Below are 22,401 nucleotides of genomic sequence, written 5' to 3' on the forward strand. Positions count from 1 at the left end.
TAGATAAGGGCTTTACTTGGCTTTTACAGCAGGACACAACAATAAGTATTCTATTCTTCTGAATTATAATTGCCCCACCTCCAAAAAAAAAAAAAAAAGAAAGAAAAAAGATTGGAATGTTACTGTCTAACATTAAGTGTTTTTATAGATGAAGTCTAAGTTTTATGTAGTTTGTGGTTAGACCGATGCCACAATGTTATTAGTTACTGTTCATAATTATGGTCATTATTGTGTGTCCCACTGTGGTCTTATCAACCAACCTAACACACTAACCTTTCCGTCAAAACATTAATTGGCTTGGCAACAATCTTAAAAAGACATTTTAAGTTCTTGACCGCTTTCCGCGTTCATTTGCATATAAGTTTTTTTTTTTTTTTTTTGAGTAAAGGCTATATATGGTGAAACTGTTACGCAACTGCACAGGTGGGAGGACCTTACGCAATAGTGTCCCTGAGCAAAACAAAACCTACACACTGCTCTACACCCTTCCTGAAAACATCATTCGGTCTGAGTGCGGAATTCCAGAGCCTAGGGCAGAACAAAGAGAATCGTTCAAACCTAGTAAGAGAAAACTGCTCAATTAGGTGAGTTGTTATCCTTGAAGGTGAAGTATATCATTTTAAAAACTTTTAAACTAGAGTTTAATCTCTAATTATATTGTAAGTCTCTTAAAAGCTATCAAGATGTGTCTTTCAAAGGGACAAGATTTCTCTCCCAAACTGGTCTAACAAGCCTAGAGTATCTTATCTCTTTTAGGTCTTTGGAAACAAAACATATTATAGCATAGTGTTGTGTTGTGTCATCTCACCAGTAAACAATGCCAGATGTGACACTTTTATCTGTTTTTCTTTATATTTTATCCTAAAGCTGTAAAAATGCCACCACCTCGTGTGAACAGAATACCCGGGAATGAACAGCCCACAAGAGACAAAACGGGCACTCTTGAAGTCCCTTTGAAATTCTTGGATCAGGACTACCAGGAGTTGAAGAAGAGCTGCTTCACCAATAAAATTAGATATGTTGATGAGAAGTTCCCTTTAGACAGCAGCTCCATTGACCCAAAGAAGAAACTTGGATTGGATATGAAACAAATCAAATGGTTGAGGCCATCAGTAAGTTACCTGTATTGACTTTCCATCTTCAGACCTTTAGAAACTTGCAAGAAGAGTATATAGACATTATTGTTTGAACGGATCTAAAATAACTTTAATATATGCCATCATCAATTGTTGCTAAATGTCTCTTAGGGCTTGTAAAAACAGGTTTATCTGTAGCATTTCCCAACATATTTTTATTTACAATTGTGGCAAGACATCTTAAAGGCACAATATGTACTATTTTTGGATTAAAATGCCCCAAAACCACTCAAACAATGTTATATATATTGTTGACGTGTACTTGCAAGATCCCAAATGTTTCCAACAGTGTTTAAATCCAGAGAAATCAGGTATTTTAACCAGTGTAACGGCCCGTCATTATGTCGTCTGTCAATGACATATCCATGTTACCGGCAGAAGACGATTTAATATATTGTTTATATGTATATTATGTTATGTGTTTAATAATTATTATGCTTTAATATATTATGTGTTTTATTAGATAGGTGAGCAACTGTTTGGATACTTTTATTGACAGAAAACTAATTGTTATATAGTTCAACACGGTTATTAGTCTTATTGCTTGAATCTCTTGTTTTCTTGATTTACCGCGAGTAACATGTTTGCACCATGCCTCAGAGACAATGTAATTCAGTCAAGTGGCTAGCATGGCATTATCAGAAAGAGCATGTAGTAACAGTACAGCATTTTCTCATACAAAATATTTAAAAATTAAGTGCATGCCATTTAGCAACACAAGACACCCAGCTTTTAACAATATGATATTCTAATATCGAAGTTACTGCAATGTGCAACAAGTGTCTCATACCAGCCACCGAGCGAACGCACAGAGTAACCTTAACATAACTTTCAACACACTCAAATGTATTTTAGTAAGATTGTAAAACAGCGCTATGTTACCCCACAATTTAAATTGATCAGATAAAGTGACCTGTATGAGAAGTAATTCAGCACTTGTGGCTGTTTTATTAGAATGAAATAAAAAGAGGGGAATTTAAGTGATCAAACATAACTGTAACAAAGTTTAAGTTCAGGAAAGGAGGTGAACTTTGAATGTAACTTTAACAAAAACAGCAAGGTCAAATGTCCCACGGCCCTCGGCCCGCCCTGCTTCATACCACAGTAACGTTAATAAAACTAACACATTAGCTAAATCATTAGTCCCGTCGGATTGTTTTCCATCGGATGTGGAGGTGAAGATGACAACTCCCATGATTCCACGTTCAGTCACGGCATCATCAAGCTACGCCTTTGTTATTGTTTTGAAAAAGGAACCTCTAGAGGCGTACTGTGCCTTTAAGTGTCTTGAAAGCAGATTCAAAATACAATACAAGTGTAAATGTCTTCAGTTGTTCCCAAATCCTTAGGGCAAATTTCATTGTATAATGTATTAATTTAATTATTCTCTCTCTTTAGAAAATAGTGGCAGACCCTCAACTCATTGTTAAGGGGGTTTCCAGGTTTGACTATTCCCAAGGATCTTATTTAGGTATGTTTATATCTGTTTATTTACATACTCCAGTAGGTGTTGGTTTTGAATGATACTGTATCTACAGTATGCAGTAAATAGCATCACTCCATATAGACCAGAATGCCTTTTGTTAACTCAATGAAAGATACATTTTTGCTAATGTTTGTGCTTTTACCTCAGGAGACTGCTGGTTTCTTGCTTCAGTTGGAGCTTTAACCTTTCAGGAGGATGTCATGGACCAGGTCATGCCAGTTGGCCAGTCATTTGGTGAAGATTATGCAGGGATATTTCACTTTAGAGTGAGTTCTTTGGTCTTTTTCAAAATAACTTAAATACATTTTATGAAATCAAATGATCAGTCCTTAATCCTTCTGCTTTATTATAGTTCTGGAGGTTCGGGAAATGGATTGACGTTGTCATTGATGACAAACTGCCAACAATCGATGGCAAGCTCATTTTTGTTCATTCAAAAACATCTAATGAGTTTTGGCCTGCCTTGCTGGAGAAAGCTTATGCCAAGTAGGTTTATTCTTAAAATGATTCTTCTTTCATAGTATAAAAGCATGTTTGTTTATTGAACATAAAAATATTAGGTTACACTTGATTTTACAGTATGTGTACTTGTACTTACCCAAGACAGCACTGGTAATGTAAGGTAACTACATGGGTAAAGGTTAAGTTTAGGGGCAGGTTCAGGGTTAGTACCTAGTTATTACCCTGTTATTGTAATTGCTATAATAAGTACGTATGTACATGGGGAACAAGACTGTAAATAAAGTGCTACCAAATATTATTTAACCATAATTACAAGAGTTTTGGCCTTTTTCATGTTGTGTATGTACCCTGGTTCTGAAGTTGCCTTACAGATAGAAGTATTGGACATTGTCACAATGATAACAGTCCAAACCCGGTCCTGGAGGGCCACTGTCCTGCAGAGTTTAGCTCCAGCTTGCCTCAACACCCCTGCTTGGAAGTTGCTAGTAAGCCTAGTAAGACCTTGATTAGCTGGTGTGTTTAACTGGGGTTGGAGCTGAACTCTGCAGGACAGTGGCCCTCCAGGAGCAGGATTGGACACCCCTGGTCTATTTTAATCATCAACAATTTGAGTAATCCAACAGAATCAATCATTAAAGGCTTGTTGGTTCACTGTATTGAAATGTAGAATTACTTTTACAGGGTGTGCGGCTCCTATGCTGACATGCACGCTGGTCTTGTATCTGAGGCTCTGTTGGACTTCACTGGTGGCATCCACGTGCACTTTGAAACAGCAAAAACTTCTGTTGATTTGTGGAGCCTGATGAACCGTGCAGCAAAAGCAAAGGCTCTGATGGCCTGTGGCACCTTTCTGGGGGTAAGCGGTGACCTCAGGCTTGTCCTTTCATTACCGTGACATATGTTATCACCATATCCATCTAAAACACTGTCACTGAAGTATTTTGCATTAAAGATTTCAATGTTCAATTAAATACAAATTACTATAGTGAACATTTCTAAAATGTAAGATGTAGGGAACAATGTAGAGCATTAGCTGTACAAAAAACAATTGTTCCTGTTTCCTGATACATATTTCACCAAGCAGCATTATTGATTCAATATGTCTTTTTTTCATACCATATCAGAAAACATCTGCAAACACAGTATTACCCAATGGTATTGTTCAAGGCCATGCATATACAGTGACGGAGGTTTACAAGGTAAGTCTTCACAGAATCAAATGTCAGATCACAGTGCCATCAGATTAGGGAGACAGACAGACATACAGACAGACAGATAGACATACAGATAGATAGATAGATAGATAGATAGATAGATAGATAGATAGATAGATTTTCTAGGAGCATCACTTTTTCCATTGCATCATTTCCAGTCCATTTAGTTTTAAAACCTCCTGCACTTTAACTTTGTGTTGAATTCCTGAGTGCCCTCAAGGCTCTGTTCTGGGACCTGTCATCACATGTAACCACCTGGGAAAATGTTCAATAAGCCTGAGGTTGATTTTTTATAGAAAGACAAGTGTTTAACTACAACAGGGGTGCCAAATCCTGTTCCTGGAGATCTATCTTCCTGCAAAGTTCAGCTCCCCAACCCTGATCAAACACAACAGAACCAGCTAAACAATACTTGCTTTGTTCTCATTTTAACCATTTTTGTTATTGTGTACACCAGTATTTATTTACTAATTGCATTCAGATGTATTCAGCATATGAGCTCCACATTTTGGTATGTCCTTTGTTCAGTTTGCATTCATTCCTGTGTATTTCTTACGTCAAGCCTGTGATTTTGCAAGAGAAGTATCTTGAAATAATGTTTTGTACTTTATGTAACTCAAAGCATTGTGTTTAGCCACCTTAGTCCTGAGGTAAATAGGTTATTTCACAATATCCCTGGTGAAATGGCAAATGGCATTCTGTATTTATTCATTAAAAGTGTCATGTCATGTTGTATTCTACAGGTAACATGCCGAGGAAAACCAGTTCAGCTGGTGAGAGTGTTGAACCCTTGGGGAAAAGGCGAGTGGACCGGTGACTGGAGTGACAAGTAAGAGTCAAATTAAATTATAGATTCACTAATCACAACACTGATCAAGCGTCACTCTTTGTTTGTACCACTAGATGATTCATGACTATTATATTAAGTATAAATAAATAAATAAAAAGTCTTAATGAGGTTTGAGAGTTGTATTAAGTTATTAGCTTGTTAGCTTTCAAACTGTAAATCTTTAAAAGTAATTTTGTAGTAATTTTTTTCAATTTCAATCAAGATGGGGTAATTCCTTGAATATCTGAAGAAAAACCAAAACCTTATGTTAAGATGGCTCCTGCACTGCTTCACTGCATAACCACGTCGGCACGTTGTTTGTCTTGCCTTTCTCATTAAGGTTTAAGTGATCAGCGTGCCGTGTGCCGTCGAGCTGCCGGCTGACAGCGCGGGTTGTCACGGGTTGTGCATGGTCGAGACTCAAGTGCCTTAACGAGGTGGAGTCCTCTCGTCTATGCCCCAATCTAGTTCTTCTTCTGGTGCTCCAGAAAAGGGCTATTTCTGCGTATAGCCAGGGTGACCGGAGGATTATAGTGAGGGCCCACACCAATCTGTGTGGGCCCCTCACTCCTCTATCGCATCGCAAACATATTGAGACTCTGTTTGTGGGTGGTTATTCTCTTATGAGAACGTGACCACGTCAGCACGTTGTTCTTCTTGCCTTTTTCATTAATGTTGAGCGATCAGCGTGCTGTGTGCCGTCGAATTGACGGCCACAATCACTGTCTCGCATGCCTGGCAGCTTCTGGATGGGATGCTGGTCATTCTCATGATGGACCTAGCATTTCATTCGGTGCTCCAGGGGAGGATTTGACGTCGATCAGAGAGAGGACTGTTACGCTCTGGAAATGAAGACGATGCTGAGTTCCCACTATAATGGTGTGCATACTCATGCTGAATCAGATTCAGACTTGACAGCCATGCTTTCCCGGATTACACTGGGGGCGCAGTGCGACGCATAATCGCCTTGCCCCACCCCCGTGCCTTCCCGGATGTGTATGAAAAACTTTTTGCAGTATGGAAGCATTTTGGTGGCAATATGGCAAGCCAAATGTGCCAAAAGCTGCAGAAACTTTTTCCTCTCTCACTACCCTCAATGGTGGGGCGGCAGTGGGACTGACCGTGTTAAAGTCACAGCGCTGGCCCTCGGCCGGATGATGTCCACCCTAGTGGTCCAGAAGCGCCCCCTGGCTAAACCTTGCAGAGTTGTGAGACATCGCCAAAGTTCGCTTTCTCGATGCTTCCATCTCACACGGTGGCCTTTCGGCGACACTGTTGGAGACTGTGCCCAGCGGTTCTCCGCAGTTCAAAAGCAGGCTGAGGTAACCAAAAGCTTGCCACAATGTGCTCCCTGAGTCAAGCAGCCCTGAGACGGGCGACCCAGAGTCAGCTACTCTTCCCCGGAGGAGGGCCGGGCAGAGAACTTTTGTTGAATCATACTGTTCCGCCACTGGCGTCTCAGCCAGCGGTACCACATTCTCAGCAAAAGCAGCTTATTTATCTCTGGGTCCCAAGAGATCGAGGTTGGCGGTGTGCAACGCTATGCCTTGCCACCCTCTGCTCCCTCTTGCTTCGCCAGCTGTAGCCTGATGAGCTCGAGGCCGCGCCTATGCCATCTCACTCATCCCCTGCCGATCGGTGGAGTCAGGTTAGTGTTGCACACTCAGACCCCACTTTGGGCCGCTATGCCGTCCGAGTCGGGTCCCTGCATTCGGCCGCGCTGCCCCACCTCGGGTACATCTGTCGTGCCCCGTTGGTCCCGCTTGTACGGTGTCTGGCAGCCTGGCTAGCGCTTCCCAGCCCGTCTCGCTGGCTCATCCGTACCATCAGACTCGGCTATGCGATTATGTCATATACTTTCATATCTCGATTCTCTCTCGACACAGACCGTTTCTTCGCTTTGCGTTCGAGGGACGGGCAAATCAGTAAAAAGTCGGGCTGGCCCTGTCCCCCGCGTCTTCTAGAAATTCGCGGAGGCGGCCATTGCTCCCATGTGCGAGCGTGGTGTTCGCATTCTCAACTACCTCAACGACTGGCTCATTCTGGCCCAGTCGAGAGAGCAGTTGTGCGAACACAGGGACATGGTGCTCAGTCACCTCAGCCACCTAGGGCTTAGGGTCAACTGGGAAAAGAGCAAACTCACCCCCGGGCAGAGGATCTCTTTTCTCGGTATGGAGTTGGACTCGATCAACATGACAGCGCGCCTCACAGAGGCCCGTGTCCAGTCAGTGTTGAGCTGCTTGAGCACGCTCAGACGCAGAACAGCGACACCACTGAAACTTTTTCAGAGGCTCCAAGAGCATATGGCATCTGCAGCTGCGGTAACGCTGCTCGATTTGCTTCATATGAGGCCGCTCCAACACTGGCTCCACGATCGAGTCCCGAGATGGGCGTGGCAGAGCGGCTCGTGCCAGGTCCAAGTGACTCCGCACTGTCGCCAAACTCTTAGCTTGTGGTCAGACCCTTCGTTCCTGCGGGCAGGTGTTCCCCTAGAACAAGTGTCCAGGCATTCTGTGGTCTCCACGGATGCCTCTGCCACCAGCTGGGGGGCCACGTACAATGGGCATGCAGCTTCAGGTCTGTGGACGGGGCCTCAACTGCATTGGCACATCAACTGCCTCGAGTTGTTAGCAGTACATCTTGTGCTGAGCCGCTTCAAAACGCCGCTACTAGGCAAGCATGTACTGGTCCGTACGGACAGCACTGCGACCATTGCGTACATCAACCGCCAAGGTGGTCTACGCTCCCACCACGTCACAACTCACCCACCATCTCCTCCTCTGGAGTCAGAAGCATCTGAGGTTGCTTCGTGCCGTTTACATTCCGGGCCTGCTCAACCGTGCAGCCAACAAGCTCTCACAGCAGCAGGTGCTACCGGGAGAATGGCGACTCCATCCCCAGGTGGTCCAGCTGATTTTCAGGTGCTTCTGGACCTCACAGGTAGATCTGTTTGCCGCCCGGACACGTCTCACTGCCAGTTGTTCTATTCACAGAAATGTGTGCTCTGGCACACAGCTGGCCCCGGGGCCTATGCAAGTATGCGTTTCCCCCAGTGAGCCTTCTTGCACAGACCTTGTGCAAAGTCAGGGAGGACGAGGAGCAGGTCTTGCTAGTTGCGCCGTATTGGCCCAACCGGACCTGGTGCCCGGAACTAGTGCTCCTCGTGACAGCCCCTCCCTGGCCCATTCCTCTGAGAGAGGACCTGGTCTCTAAGAGACGGGGCACCCTATGGCACCCATGTCCAGACCTCTGGAAACTCCATGTCTGGTCCCTGGATGGGACGCGGAGGTTCTAGGTGACCTACCCCCCGCGGTAGTTGACACCATCACTTCCGCTAGAGCCCCCTCTACGAGGCGCCTCTATGCGTTGAAGTGGAACCTGTTTGTTGACTGGTGTTCTTATCATGAGGAGAACCCCCGATATTGCTCGATCAGAGCCGTGCTTTCCTTCCTGCAAGAAGGGCTGGAGCGAAGGCTGTCTCCCTCCACCCTTAAAGTGTATGTTGCCGCGATTGTCGCACATCACGATGCAGTTGAAGGTAAGTCATTGGGAAAGCACGACATGATCGCCAGGTTACTGAGGAGGGCGAGGAGACTAAATCCGCCTCGCCCACTCTATACCCTTGGGATTTGTCTCTGGTCCTTTCGGCACTTCAGAGACCACCCTTTGAGCCCTTGCAATCAGCTGAGTTAAAAATCCTGTCCTGTAAGACAGTTCTCCTGCTTGCATTGGCCTCCATCAAGAGGGTAGGGGACCTGCATGCATTTTCGGTCGACAAATCGTGCCTAGAATTCGGCCCAGATAACTCTCATGTGATCCTGAGACCCCGGCCCGGATACGTGCCCAAAGTTCCTACCACTCCCTTGCGGGAACAGGTGGTGAACCTGCAAGCGCTGCCTTCGGAGGAGGCAGACCCAGCCCTGGCTTTTCTCTGTCCCGTTCGCGCTCTGTGTCTGTACGTGGACAGAACGCAAAGTCTCAGGACCTCAGATCAGCTCTTCGTCTGTTACGGAGGCCAGCAGAAGGGAAAGGCTGTCTCCAAGCAGAGGATGGCCCACTGGATAGTGGATGCCATCGCCTTGGCTTACGAAGACATGCCCTGCCCACCTGGGTTGAAAGCCCACTCCACTAGGGGTGTCGCTTCTTCTTGGGCGCTGGCACACGGCACCTCGCTGACAGACATCTGTAGAGCTGCGGGCTGGGCGACACCTAACACGTTCGCTAGGTTTTATAGCCTACGTGTTTAGCCGGTTTCTTCCTGTGTGCTCGCTTCAACCAGCCGGTAACACCAAAGTTACCTCTCTAGTGTCGGCTTGCTGCGCCACTCCCTTCCACTGGAACGGATACATGCGCTTTTTGCTCCAGTTGAGTTCCCCACTTAGGCGAACCCTGTGAGTTCCTCCGCACCCCTTCGGCAGTCGGACGTTGCGGAGTGTCCGACTCCAGACCTAGTGCTCGTATGCTTGTGTAACTTGTGCTAGGCTGGGTTCCATATGTGGTGATCCCTGCGGCGATCCCATATGCGTATTCTTCCACGACCAGCTCCCTGCGGTGAGCCCGTGTCTTTCCCTTGGTAGAGTCCGCTCTGCCGTCACTGTCCGGTGCTGCCTCCCCCTTCTCAGGCTGGAGCCACCCCAGTGACATTCCATATGTTGCACTGCCCCTTTGGCCAGTCCATATGCGCATTCTCCACATCTGGCAGGATGTGACTTCCGCAGCATCCCTCTCCTCTTGAAAGGCACACTTTCCCAGTGTTATCCAAGAGTTTCACTGAATGGGGTATAACGAAACAGCAGCTGAACTCCCTCTACGCAGGTCTTCCGCCCCAGCCAGTTGGGGGTCTGAGAGTCTGCGTAGGGCGCTGGATGTGGCAGCAACCGTGGCGTTTTCCGAGGGGAACGAGGGTTACATTAGTAACCGAGACGTTTTCCTTCATTGTTAGAGTGTGCAGGCCTTTTTGAATCTTAGGGTACGTTTAAACGACAATGTACTAAAAATGTAAGGTTTTACGTTGCGTTTTTTGCGTACAGACGACAATGTTGTCAAAAGTATTACCATTCACACGGATCCGCAAAAATGATTAAAAGCGCTGTATTATTCATGCCAGGCCAGTGCATTGGCGCTGTCACTTTGTAAAGAAACACTACACACCTATAGACTGAACATAATACACATGTGCATGATGTCACGTTTTCACAAATCGTTTGTACTTTATACAGAAATTATAACATTATCGTTTTCAAAAACTTGCACAGGCCCCCAAAACGCTGTTGTCGTGTAAATAAACGTCCAAAACGTTTTCTGTTTTTAGTTTAAAATCTTGTCTAGTCTTGTTAAGGAATGTTCACACTAACATAGATTAAATCGCTGGAGGTTGTCAAGTGCCGTTGATTTTTAATTTGCATGAGTTACTTCAACGAACAAATCTGTTATTTGCTGCTGTTAGTTTCTCAGTGAGCATAACCCCATGTAATATTTTAATATATGCTTTTGCATAACTTTAGGTCATCATTGTGGAACAAAGTGAGTAAGGAGGAGCAATCCAGGTGTCGTTCTTTGGCCAATGACGGAGAGTTCTGGTGAGCATTGACTGTAGTTTCAGATATGATCTCTTGCTGCATTAATGAATCAAATGTTTTCAGTAACTCATATTTTACTGCAGGATGTCAATGGAGGACTTCACCAAAAACTTCGAAGACATTGATATTTGCTGCCTCAGTCCTGATTTTCTGGACAGTTCCTCTGAATGCAAATGGACTTCCACATGTTACAAAGACAGCTGGGTTGATGGGACTACAGCTGGTGGCTGCCTCAATAATAAAGGTAGCTCATAAATATATAATTAGAGAGAGTGGCATGTGAGCATTTCATACAATTACATACTAGCATGCATGAATAGAAATATTAGATACAGCATGCAACATGCTTTTTGGGCCATACGGTGTGTGTGTGTGTGTGTGTGTGTGTGTGTGTGTGTGTGTGTGTGTGTGTGAATGTTTATGTGTACCTACTGCATGTACCTCAAAGGTCTGATTCAATGGATGTCTTGTAGACTCTTTCTGGATGAACCCTCAGTTTCGGGTGAGGATTGAGGATCTTGATAAGGAATGTAGTGGTCAGTGCCCTGAAAACATACTGGTGTCCCTCATGCAGAACCATGAGAAGAGAAACAGAAGTGAAGTTTCTAACTTTGCCATCGGCTTCGATGTTTTTGCGGTCAGTATTAACAAATAACTCTATTGGAGTCACAGAAAATACAGTAATTTTGGTTTCCACTTATTAATGGTGTGCTATTCTATTTTCTACTTCAACAGATTCCACCAGAGGCAAGTAAAAATATATAATTCAAGCACAAAAGTGTACAACTTTGCTTTTAAAATGCATAAATTACATGATATTTACTAAATAAACTGGTTGCTTGAATACAAGTTTATATTTAATTCTCCTTTAGATGAAAGATGTGAAGCTCCCGGACAAGTTCTTCTACCGCAAACGCCCCATTGAAGATAGTGGGAACTTTGTCAAGGCAAGACATGTGATGAGATTCTTCAAGCTTGAACCAGGAGAGTATCTCATTGTACCGGCCACTTTCAATCCTAAAGAGTGTGCAAAATTCATATTGTCCATCTTCTCAAAGAGTGAATCCCATAGGAGAAATATGAAACCTGAGATGACATATTTATGAAATGACCTATCAGTGACTCCAGATAAATGAAAAGAAGACAAAACTGCAGTACTGACAGTTTCATACATCTATTTCATAAATCAAGAATATATTTTTGTTGTTTACAAGCATTAATGTTTCTCTTAAACTATTGTTATTTCATGTAATATCTGAATTTGTGAGCTGTGAAATTAATGTTATTAGTCACATTTATTGTTGTTTATGTGTAAGGTTTTTGATTTTCTGTCATGTTGTAACGTTGTGATTGGGTCAGGTCAGTCAGTAACATAATGACACCTTGTTAATGCCATTTCAGTGAGTGCCCATCATGTCGTCAAAATTAATCGTATAGACTGAAGTGTCACAAAAGATCAAATACAAAAAAAATAAACAATGTTTTTAAAATAATTATTTTACCATATATTATTTCAAATGTCTGATTACAATTTTAATATTTGCTATGCAATATGACTGATTGACCGCTAGTGCGGCTGCGTCGAGTTTTTCCAGCTAAACTGCTCCAAATCCATAAAACTATTATTTATTGGACAGTGTTTTGCTCCATTTAGTTTCTGGAAGAATAAGTGAAGTGCCCCTGTAAGTATTGAACTAACACTGCAGTTACGGGTTTCTTACAGTAGAGGGCAGCATTTCACTAAAACAATGGACATCACATTCACAACAAACACAGGTAGAAGTGAGAGCATTTACTGAGATCCGCCTCGGTTGGCCGAGAAGTATCGCTGTGTTGTGTACACCTGTAACATCGTCTCCTTTGACGGTTGACCTGGTATGAGTCGGATTCGGGTGAGCGTCGCTAAATCAAAGTATTGCCGGGCGTCAGAGATTGACATGTTATCGTCTTCGCCGCAGCCTCTGTTGATGCCATAACTAATGATAGAATTATAATGGCAAAACGCTCGTTAACGGCATTCAAAAGTAGCCCTCTATTTGAAATTAATTTGTTTTCACAAATCACGCCATATGTTCACTTCAAGTATTTCATTTATTATGTGAACACTAGGTTATGTTTAGAGCATGAACTTGACATAAGATCACAAAACGTCTTGGGGTTTATTATTGTGGGCTATTTAGCTCTCCACTTTTGATCACATCATTTGGATCTTATTGGGCCTACCAGGTGTAACTAAGGTCTTAGAGAGCCAATAGCTTACAACTTTATTTATAAAAGTTATTATTAAATTATTAGAATGAAATGATTAATATTACACCATTGCATGCATTTTGCAGAAGAACGTTAGCTAGAAGAACGTTGTTTTGTCAGAAAAAGCTAAATGGATAAGGGCTTTACTTGGCTTTTACAGCAGGACACAACAATACGTATTTTATTCTTCTGACTTATAATTGCCCCTCCTCAAAAAAAGAAAAAAAAAGAAAGAAAAAAAGATTGGAGTGTTACTGTCTAACATTAAGTGTATTTCTATAGATGAAGCCTAAGTTTTATGTAGTTTGTTGTTAGACCGATGCCACAATGTTCTTAGTTACTGTTCATAATTATGGTCATTATTGTGTGTCCCTTTGTGGTCTTATCAACCAATCTAACACACTAACCTTTCCGTCAAAACATTAATTGGCTTAGCAACAATTTTTAAAAGACATTTGAAGTTCTTGAACACTTTCCGCATTCATTTGCATATTCAAATTTTTTTTGTTAAGGCTATATAACTGTGAAACTAAAACTGTGAAACTGTTACGTAACTGCACAGGTGGGAGGAATTTGGAAGTCTTTTTCAGTTTACGCAATAGTGTCCCTGAGCAAAACAAAACCTACACACTGCTCTACACCCTTCCTGAAAACATAATTTGGTCTGAGCGCGGAATTCCAGAGCCTAGGGCAGAACAAAGAGAATCGGTCAAACCTAGTAAGAGAAAAATGCTCAATTAGGTGAGTTGTTATCCTTGAAGGTGAAGTATATCATTTATATCTTAAAAAACTGAGTTTAATCACTAATTATATTGTAAGTCTCTTAAAAGCGATCAAGATGTGTCTTTCAAAGGGACAAGATTTCTCTCCCAAACAGGTCTAACAAGCCTAGAGTATCTTATCTCTTACGATGCCAGATGTGACACTTTTATCTGTTTTTCTTTATATTGTTTCCTAAAAATCTGACTTTTACAGCTGTAAAAATGCCACCACCTCGTGTGAACAGAATACCCGGGGATGAACAGCCCACAAGAGACAAAACGGGCACTCTTGAAGTCCCTTTGAAATTCTTGGATCAGGATTACCAGGAGTTGAAGAAGAGCTGCTTCACCAATAACAGGAGATATGTTGATGAGAAGTTCCCTTTAGACAGCAGCTCCATTGACCCAAAGAAGAAACTTGGATTGGATATGAAAAAAATCAAATGGTTGAGGCCATCAGTAAGTTACCTGTATTGACTTTCCATCTTCAGACCTTTAGAAACTTGCAAGAAGAGTATATAAACATTATTGTTTGAACGGATCTAAAAGAACTTTAATATATACCATCATCAATTGTTGCTAAATGTCTCTTAGGGCTTGTAAAAACAGGTTTATCTGTAGCATTTCCCAACATATTTTTTATTTACAATTGTGGCAAGACATCTTAAAGGCACAATATGTACGATTTTTGGATTAAAATGCTCAAAAAACACTCAAACAATGTTAAATATATTGTTGACGTGTACTTGCAAGATCCCAAATGTTTCCAACAATGTTTAAATCCAGAGAAATCAGGTATTTTAACCAGTGTAACGGCCCGTCATTATGTCGTCTGTCAATGACATATCCATGTTACCGGTAGAAGACACTTATATACGCTTTATAATATGTATATTATGTTATGTGTTTAATAATTATTATGCTTTAATATATTATGTGTTTTATTAGATAGGTGAGCAACTGTTTGGATACTTTTATTGACAGAAAACGAATCATTGTTATATAGTTCAACACGGTTATTAGTCTTATTGCTTGAATCTCTTGTTTTCTTGATTTACCGCGAGTAACATGTTTGCACCATGCCTCAGAGACAATGTAATTCAGTCAAGTGGCTAGCATGGCATAATCAAAAAGAGCTTGTAGTAACAGTGCAGCATTTTCTCCACCATACAAAATATTAAAAAATTAAGTGCATGCCATTTAGCAACACAAGTCACCCAGCTTTTAACAATATGATATTCTAATATCGAAGTTACTGCAATGTGCAACAAGTGTCTCATACCAGCCACCGAGCGAACGCACAGAGTAACCTTAACATAACTTTCAACACACTCAAATGTATTTTAGTAAGATTGTAAAACAGCGCTATGTTACCCCACAATTTTAATTTATCAGATAAAGTGACCTGTATGAGAAGTAATTCAGCACTTGCGGCTGTTTTATTAGAATGAAATAAAAAGAGGGGAATTTAAGTGATTTTAAGTATCAGACATAACTGTAACAAAGTTTGAGTTCAGGAAAGGAGGTGAACTTCAAATGTAACTTTAATAAAAACAGCAAGGTAAAATGTCCCACGGCCCTCGGCCCGCCCTGCTTCATACCACAGTAACGTTAATAAAACGAACACAATAGCTCAATCATTAGTCCGGTCGGATTGCTTTCCATCGGCTGTGGAGGTGAAGATGACAACTCCCATGATTCCACGTTCAGTCACGGCATCATCAAGCTACGCCTTTGTTATTGTTTTGAAAAAGGAACCTCTAGAGGCGTACTGTGTCTTTAAGTGTCTTGAAAGCAGATTCAAAATACAATATACGAGTCTAAATGTCTTCTGTTGTTCCCAAATCCTTAGGGCAAATTTCGTTGTATAATGTATTAATTTAATTATTCTCTCCTTTAGAAAATAGTGGCAGACCCTCAACTTATTGTTAAGGGGGTTTCCAGGTTTGACTATTCCCAAGGATCTTATTTAGGTATGCTTATATCTGTGTTTATTTACATACTCCAGTAGGTGTTGGTTTTGAATGATACTGTATCTACAGTATGCAGTAAATAGCATCACTCCATATAGACCAGAATGCCTTTTGTTAACTCAATGAAAGATACATTTTTGCTAATGTTTGTGCTTTTACCTCAGGAGACTGCTGGTTTCTTGCTTCAGTTGGAGCTTTAACCTTTCAGGAGGATGTCATGGACCAGGTCATGCCAGTTGGCCAGTCATTTGGTGAAGATTATGCAGGGATATTTCACTTTAGAGTGAGTTCTTTGGTCTTTTTCAAAATAACTTAAATACATTTTATGAAATCAAATGATCAGTCCTTAATCCTTCTGCTTTATTATAGTTCTGGAGGTTCGGGAAATGGATTGACGTTGTCATTGATGACAAACTGCCAACAATCGATGGCAAGCTCATTTTTGTTCATTCAAAAACATCTAATGAGTTTTGGCCTGCCTTGCTGGAGAAAGCTTATGCCAAGTAGGTTTATTCTTAAAATGATTCTTCTTTCATAGTATAAAAGCATGTTTGTTTATTGAACATAAAAATATTAGGTTACACTTGATTTTACAGTATGTGTACTTGTACTTACCCAAGACAGCACTGGTAATGTAAGGTAACTACATGGGTAAAGGTTAAGTTTAGGGGCAGGTTCAGGGTTAGTACCTAGTTATTACCCTGTTATTGTAATTGCTATAATAAGTACGTATGTACATGGGGAACAAGACTGTAAATAAAGTGCTACCAAATATTATTTAACCATAATTACAAGAGTTTTGGCCTTTTTCATGTTGTGTATGTACCCTGGTTCTGAAGTTGCCTTACAGATAGAAGTATTGGACATTGTCACAATGATAACAGTCCAAACCCGGTCCTGGAGGGCCACTGTCCTGCAGAGTTTAGCTCCAGCTTGCCTCAACACCCCTGCTTGGAAGTTGCTAGTAAGCCTAGTAAGACCTTGATTAGCTGGTGTGTTTAACTGGGGTTGGAGCTGAACTCTGCAGGACAGTGGCCCTCCAGGAGCAGGATTGGACACCCCTGGGCTATTTTAATCATCAACAATTTGAGTAAATCCACAGAATCAATCATTAAAGGCTTGTTGGTCCACTGTATATTGAAATGTAGAATTACTTTTACAGGGTGTGCGGCTCCTATGCTGACATGCACGCTGGTCTTGTATCTGAGGCTCTGTTGGACTTCACTGGTGGCATCCACGTGCACTTTGAAACAGCAAAAACTTCTGTTGATTTGTGGAGCCTGATGAACCGTGCAGCAAAAGCAAAGGCTCTGATGGCCTGTGGCACCTTTGTGGGGGTAAGCGGTGACCTCAGGCTTGTCCTTTCATTACTGTGACATATGTTATCATCATATCCATCTAAAACACTGTCACTGAAGTATTTTACATTAAAGATTTCAATGTTCAATTAAATACAAATTACTATAGTGAACATTTCTAAAATGTAAGATGTAGGGAACAATGTAGAGCATTAGCTGTACATAAAACAATCTTTTCCTATTTCCTGATACATATTTCACAGAGCAGCATTTTTGATTCAATATGTCTTTTTTTCATACCATATCAGAAAACATCTGCAAACACAGTATTACCCAATGGTATTGTTCAAGGCCATGCATATACAGTGACGGGGGTTTACAAGGTAAGTATTCACAGAATCAAATGTCAGATCACAGTGCCATCAGATTAGGGAGACCGACAGATAGACAGATAGACAGACAGACAGACAGATAGATCTTCACATGTAACCACCTGGGAAAATGTTCAATAAGCCTGAGGTTGATTTTTATAGAAAGACAGGTGTTTAACTACAACAGGGGTGCCAAATCCTGTTCCTGGAGATCTATCTTCCTGCAAAGTTCAGCTTGAACCCTGATCAAACACAACAGAACCAGCGATTGTAGATCTTCAGGAGCGCTTGATAATTACAGACGGGTGTGTTAGATCAGGGCTAGATCTGAACTCTGCAGGTTTGATCTATACTATAGGAATAGGACTGGCACCCCTGAACTACAACAATACTTGCTTTGTTCTCATATTTTTCAACCATTTTTGTTATTGTGTACACCAGTATTTATTTACTAATTGCATTCAGATGTATTCAGCATGAGCTCCACACTTTGGTATGTCCTTTGTTCAGTTAGCATTCATTCCTGTGTATCTCTTACGTCAAGCCTGTGATTTTGCAAGAGAAGTTTCTTGAAAAAATGTTTTGTACTTTATGTAACTCAAAGCATTGTGTTTAGCCACCTTAGTCCTGAGGTAAACAGGTTATTCCACAATATCCCTGGTGAAATGGCAAATGGCATATTCTGTATTTATGCATCAAAAGTGTCATGTCATGTTGTATTCTACAGGTAACATGCCGAGGAAAACCAGTTCAGCTGGTGAGAGTGTTGAACCCTTGGGGAAAAGGCGAGTGGACCGGTGACTGGAGTGACAAGTAAGAGTCGAATGAAATTATAGATTCACTAATCACAACACTGATCAAGCGTCACTCTTTGTTTGTACCACTAGATGATTCATGACTATTATATTAAGTATAAATAAATAAATAAATAAAAAGTCTTAATGAGGTTTGAGAGTTGTTTTAAGTTATTAGTATGCTAAATATCTTTTTTTCCAGTAGGCTTGTTAGCTTTCAAACTGTAAATCTTTAAAAGTAATTTTGTCCCCATCATATGTAGTATATTAGATAAAATATTTTTCTAGGTTTCTTTGATCAAAACATCAACATTTTAATAACTAATTTTAAATGATACCACTACTTGGGTTTGCATAGATGCTGACATTTTTGAAAGCTGCTATTTTTATCAAGTCCCCATGAATGCAAAATTCAGGTGTTTAATTTTTTTATTTAATTTTTTTTTTTATCAAGGCAAGGCAAGGCAAGTTTATTTATATAGCACATTTCATACACAATGGCAATTCAAAGTGCTTTACATAGAAGAAATTAAAATAATAAAAAGAAATAAGAATAATTAAAACAGTTTAGAAAAATAAAATGAAATACAGTACAGTACAGTCGGACGAACAGTGGCACAGTGCTCATTCAGTAAATGCATAGCTAAACAGAAGTGTTTTGAGTCTGGATTTGAATGTGACCACTGTAGGAGCACATCTGATCTCTTCTGGAAGCTGGTTCCAGCTGCGGCTGGCATAATAGCTAAAAGCAGACTCACCATGCTTAGAGTGAACCCTTGGTATTTCTAGCTGATATGATCCTAATGATCTGAGTGATCTGTTGGGTTTATATTCAGTGAGCATATCTGCAATGTATTGAGGTCCTAGGCCATTGAATGATTTATATACCAGTAATAATACTTTGAAATCAATCCTAAATCTAACTGGGAGCCAGTGTTAAGAACTGAGGATTGGTGTGATATGTTCATATTTTCTGGTTCTGCTCAGAATCCTGGCGGCAGCGTTCTGTATGAGCTGCAACTGTCTTATGGTCTTTTTGGGAAGGCCAGTGAGGAGTCCATTACAATAATCCACCCTGCTGGTGATGAAAGCATGCACAAGTTTCTCTAAGTCTTGTCTGGAAACAAAGCGTCTAATTCTTGCAATATTTTTTAGATGATAGTATGCTGATTTAGTTATTGCTTTGACATGACTACTGAAACTAAGGTCTGACTCTAGTGTCACACCAAGATTCCTGACTTGATTTTTAGTTGTTTGACCCCTAGAGTGAAGGTATGCGTTCACCTTGAGAACTTCATCTTTGTTTCCAAATGCAATGACTTCAGTTTTATCTTTGTTTAACTGAAGAAAGTTTTATCAAGATGATAGCAATTGGTGATCAATTATATATATATATATATATATATATATATATATATATATTGGGGTAATACCTTGAATATCTGAAGAATAACCAAAACCTTATGTTAAGATGGCTCCTGCACGTATTGTTTATTAGGCAATGACATTGTTGTCAAAAGTATTACCATTCACACGGATCCGCTAAAATGATTAAAAGCGCTGTATTATTCATGCCAGGCCAGTGCATTGCCGCTGTCACTTTGTAAAGAAACGCTACACACTTATAGACTGAACATAATACACATGCGCATGATGTCACCGTTTTCACAAATTTGCGTTTTTGTACTTTATACAGAAAATATAACATTATCGTTTTCAAAAACTTGCACAGGCCCCACAAAACGCTGTTGTCATGTAAATAAACGGCCACAACGTTTTCTGTTTTTAGTTTAACATCTTGTCTAGACTTGTTAAGGAATGTTCACTAACATCGCTGGAGGTTGTCAAGTGCTGTTGATTTTTAATTTGCATGAGTTACATCAACGGTCACTGCTAACTCTCATTCACTGAAGGATATTTTGAATGAATGAGCTTTTGTTGCCTTTAGTCAGTCTTTTGTTATAGAATATACCTTTAAAATAAAAGCCAGTTCTTTAGTGACATCATCTTCTGGGAAATGTCATCATTTAGGTGGGGAACAAAGCACAAACATCAATTACTTTTAAAAAGAGTTAATGAATTCTGATGGTCATTTTAAAACATTTCAACCTGTTAAAATGAGAGAAATCTGAATGATAATTTATACAAATATAGTTAAACAATAATAAAATGGACTTTAAATTGACTCTGAGGTACAATTGCTAATTTTATTTCCATACTTTTTGTTATCTTATTTAATTCTGTGCCAATGGAAATTCAACTAACCCTAACCCTTTTAGAGAAATACTAATTACAACAGAAGCTTTTCAATTCAAAAGTTATATCTGTTTTTTTCCTCTTTATTTGCTGCTGTTAGTTTCTCAGTGAGCATAACCCCATGTAATATTTTAATATATGCTTTTGCATAACTTTAGGTCATCATTGTGGAACAAAGTGAGTCAGAAGGAGCAATCCAGGTGTCGTTCTTTGGCCAATGACGGAGAGTTCTGGTGAGCATTAACTGTAGTTTCAGATATGATCTCTAGCATCAATGAATCAAATGTTTTCAGTTACTCATATTTTACTGCAGGATGTCAATGGAGGACTTCACCAAAAACTTTGAAGACATTGATATTTGCTGCCTTAGTCCTGATTTTCTGGACAGTTCCTCTGAATGCAAATGGACTTCCACATGTTACAAAGACAGCTGGGTTAATGGGACTACAGCTGGTGGCTGCCTCAATAATAAAGGTATAGCTCATATATATATAATGAGAGAGAGTGGCATGTGAGCATTTCATACAATTACATACTAGCATGCATGAATAGAAATATTAGATACAACATGCAATATGCTTTTGGGGTGTCTATGCATAACATTGGCCGTGTGTGTGTGTGTGTGTGTGTGTGTGTGTGTGTGTACACAGTATAAAAACCATTAAGTCTATGGAGAGTCCCCACAAAGATAGTGAACCAGATGTGTGTGCGTTTATGTGTACCTACTGCATGTACCTCAAAGGTCTAATTCAATGGATGTCTTGTAGACTCTTTCTGGATGAACCCTCAGTTTCGGGTGAGGATTGAGGAGCTTGATAAGGAATGTAGTGGTCAGTGCCCTGAAAACATACTGGTGTCCCTCATGCAGAACCATGAGAAGAGAAACAGAAGTGAAGTTTCTAACTATGCCATCGGCTTCGATGTTTTTGCGGTCAGTATTAACAAATAACTCTATTGGAGTCACAGAAAATACAGTAATTTTGGTTTCCACTTATTAATGGTGTGCTATTCTATTTTCTACTTCAACAGATTCCACCAGAGGCAAGTACAAAATATTATTCAAGCTCAAAAGTGTTAAACTTTGCTTTGAAAATGCATAAATTACATGATATTTACTAAATAAACTGGTTGCTTGAATACAAGTTTATATTTAATTCTCCTTTAGATGAAAGATGTGAAGCTCCCGGACAAGTTCTTCTACCGCAAACGCCCCATTGAAGGTAGTGGGAACTTCATCAATACAAGACATGTGATGAGATTCTTCAAGCTTGATCCAGGAGAGTATCTCATTGTACCGGCCACTTTCAATCCTAAAGAGTGTGCAAAATTCATATTGTCCATCTTCTCAAAGAGTGAATCCCATAGGAGAAATATGAAACCTGAGATGACATATTTATGAAATGACCTATCAGTGACTCCAGATAAATGAAAAGACTCGACTACTGACAGTTTCATACATCAGTGCTGTGCTATATATATTCCCCGGGAATTTTTGTTGTTTATTAGCATTAATGTTTCTCTTAAACTATTGTTATTTAATGTAATCTGAATTTGTGAGCTGTGAAATTAATGTTATTAGTCACATTTATTGTTGTTTATGTGTAAGGTTTTTGATTTTCTGTCATGTTGTAACGTTGTGATTGGGTCAGGTCAGTCAGTAACATAATGACACCTTGTTAATGCCATTTCAGTGAGTGCCCATCATGTCGTCAAAATTAATCGCATAGACTGAAGTGTCACAAAAGATCCAATACTAAAAAAAATAAACAATGTTTTTCAAATAATTATTTCCCCATATATTATTTCAAATGTCTGATTACAATTTTAATATTTGCTATGCAATAAGACTGATTGACCGCTAGTGCGGCTGCGTCGAGTTTTTCCAGCTAAACTGCTCCAAATCCATAAAACTAGTTATTTAGTGGACAGTGTTTTGCTCCATTTAGTTTCTGGAGGAATAAGTGAAGGGCCCCTGTAAGTATTGAACTAACA

The 22,401-nt window shown here is 40.5% G+C and overlaps 2 protein-coding genes and 1 long non-coding RNA gene across 6 annotated transcripts in view; 2 read left to right on the forward strand and 1 right to left on the reverse strand.

Moving 5' to 3' along the window:
- The first annotated feature begins 432 nt into the window (after positions 1 to 432).
- Positions 433 to 12,199, forward strand: LOC309479260 (calpain-1 catalytic subunit-like). Of its 2 annotated transcripts, none has more exons than XM_082143283.1 (13): positions 433 to 584; positions 868 to 1,112; positions 2,535 to 2,607; positions 2,770 to 2,888; positions 2,975 to 3,108; positions 3,766 to 3,940; positions 4,209 to 4,283; positions 5,042 to 5,127; positions 10,632 to 10,706; positions 10,790 to 10,950; positions 11,180 to 11,343; positions 11,442 to 11,453; positions 11,579 to 12,199. In XM_082143283.1, exons 2-13 carry the CDS (start codon positions 876 to 878, stop codon positions 11,810 to 11,812), a joined length of 1,545 nt encoding a protein of 514 aa, XP_081999409.1. In that variant the 5' UTR covers positions 433 to 584; positions 868 to 875; the 3' UTR covers positions 11,813 to 12,199. The 2 variants fall into 2 exon arrangements, with proteins under 2 accessions (XP_081999409.1, XP_081999408.1); XM_082143282.1 differs by having other exon boundaries at positions 450 to 604.
- Positions 5,134 to 10,540, reverse strand: LOC309479313. Its single transcript, XR_014199184.1, has 3 exons — positions 9,761 to 10,540; positions 7,715 to 9,112; positions 5,134 to 6,919 (listed from the first exon to the last, which is right to left on the reverse strand). It is a non-coding gene; the product is annotated as an uncharacterized lncRNA (long non-coding RNA).
- A 403-nt stretch (positions 12,200 to 12,602) lies between the features above and the next one.
- LOC309479261 (calpain-1 catalytic subunit-like) overlaps positions 12,603 to 22,401 on the forward strand; it is a 98,713-nt gene continuing 88,914 nt past the window's right edge. Inside the window, exons 1-13 of one of the 3 annotated variants that reach the window (XM_082143285.1) lie at positions 12,603 to 13,717; positions 13,932 to 14,176; positions 15,618 to 15,690; positions 15,855 to 15,973; positions 16,060 to 16,193; positions 16,853 to 17,027; positions 17,297 to 17,371; positions 18,087 to 18,172; positions 20,568 to 20,642; positions 20,723 to 20,883; positions 21,177 to 21,340; positions 21,439 to 21,450; positions 21,575 to 22,193. In XM_082143285.1, the coding sequence (XP_081999411.1) occupies positions 13,940 to 14,176; positions 15,618 to 15,690; positions 15,855 to 15,973; positions 16,060 to 16,193; positions 16,853 to 17,027; positions 17,297 to 17,371; positions 18,087 to 18,172; positions 20,568 to 20,642; positions 20,723 to 20,883; positions 21,177 to 21,340; positions 21,439 to 21,450; positions 21,575 to 21,808 (1,545 nt within the window). In that variant the 5' untranslated portion in view covers positions 12,603 to 13,717; positions 13,932 to 13,939 and the 3' untranslated portion in view covers positions 21,809 to 22,193. Of the gene's footprint in view, positions 14,177 to 15,617; positions 15,691 to 15,854; positions 15,974 to 16,059; positions 16,194 to 16,852; positions 17,028 to 17,296; positions 17,372 to 18,086; positions 18,173 to 20,567; positions 20,643 to 20,722; positions 20,884 to 21,176; positions 21,341 to 21,438; positions 21,451 to 21,574; positions 22,194 to 22,401 lie in introns of those variants that run through there. The other 2 variants (XM_082143284.1, XM_082143286.1) reach the window with 2 other exon arrangements.

Source organism: Leuciscus leuciscus (genome assembly GCF_965113295.1).
Source record: "Leuciscus leuciscus genome assembly, chromosome: 17".
Taxonomy (NCBI): domain Eukaryota; kingdom Metazoa; phylum Chordata; class Actinopteri; order Cypriniformes; family Leuciscidae; genus Leuciscus; species Leuciscus leuciscus.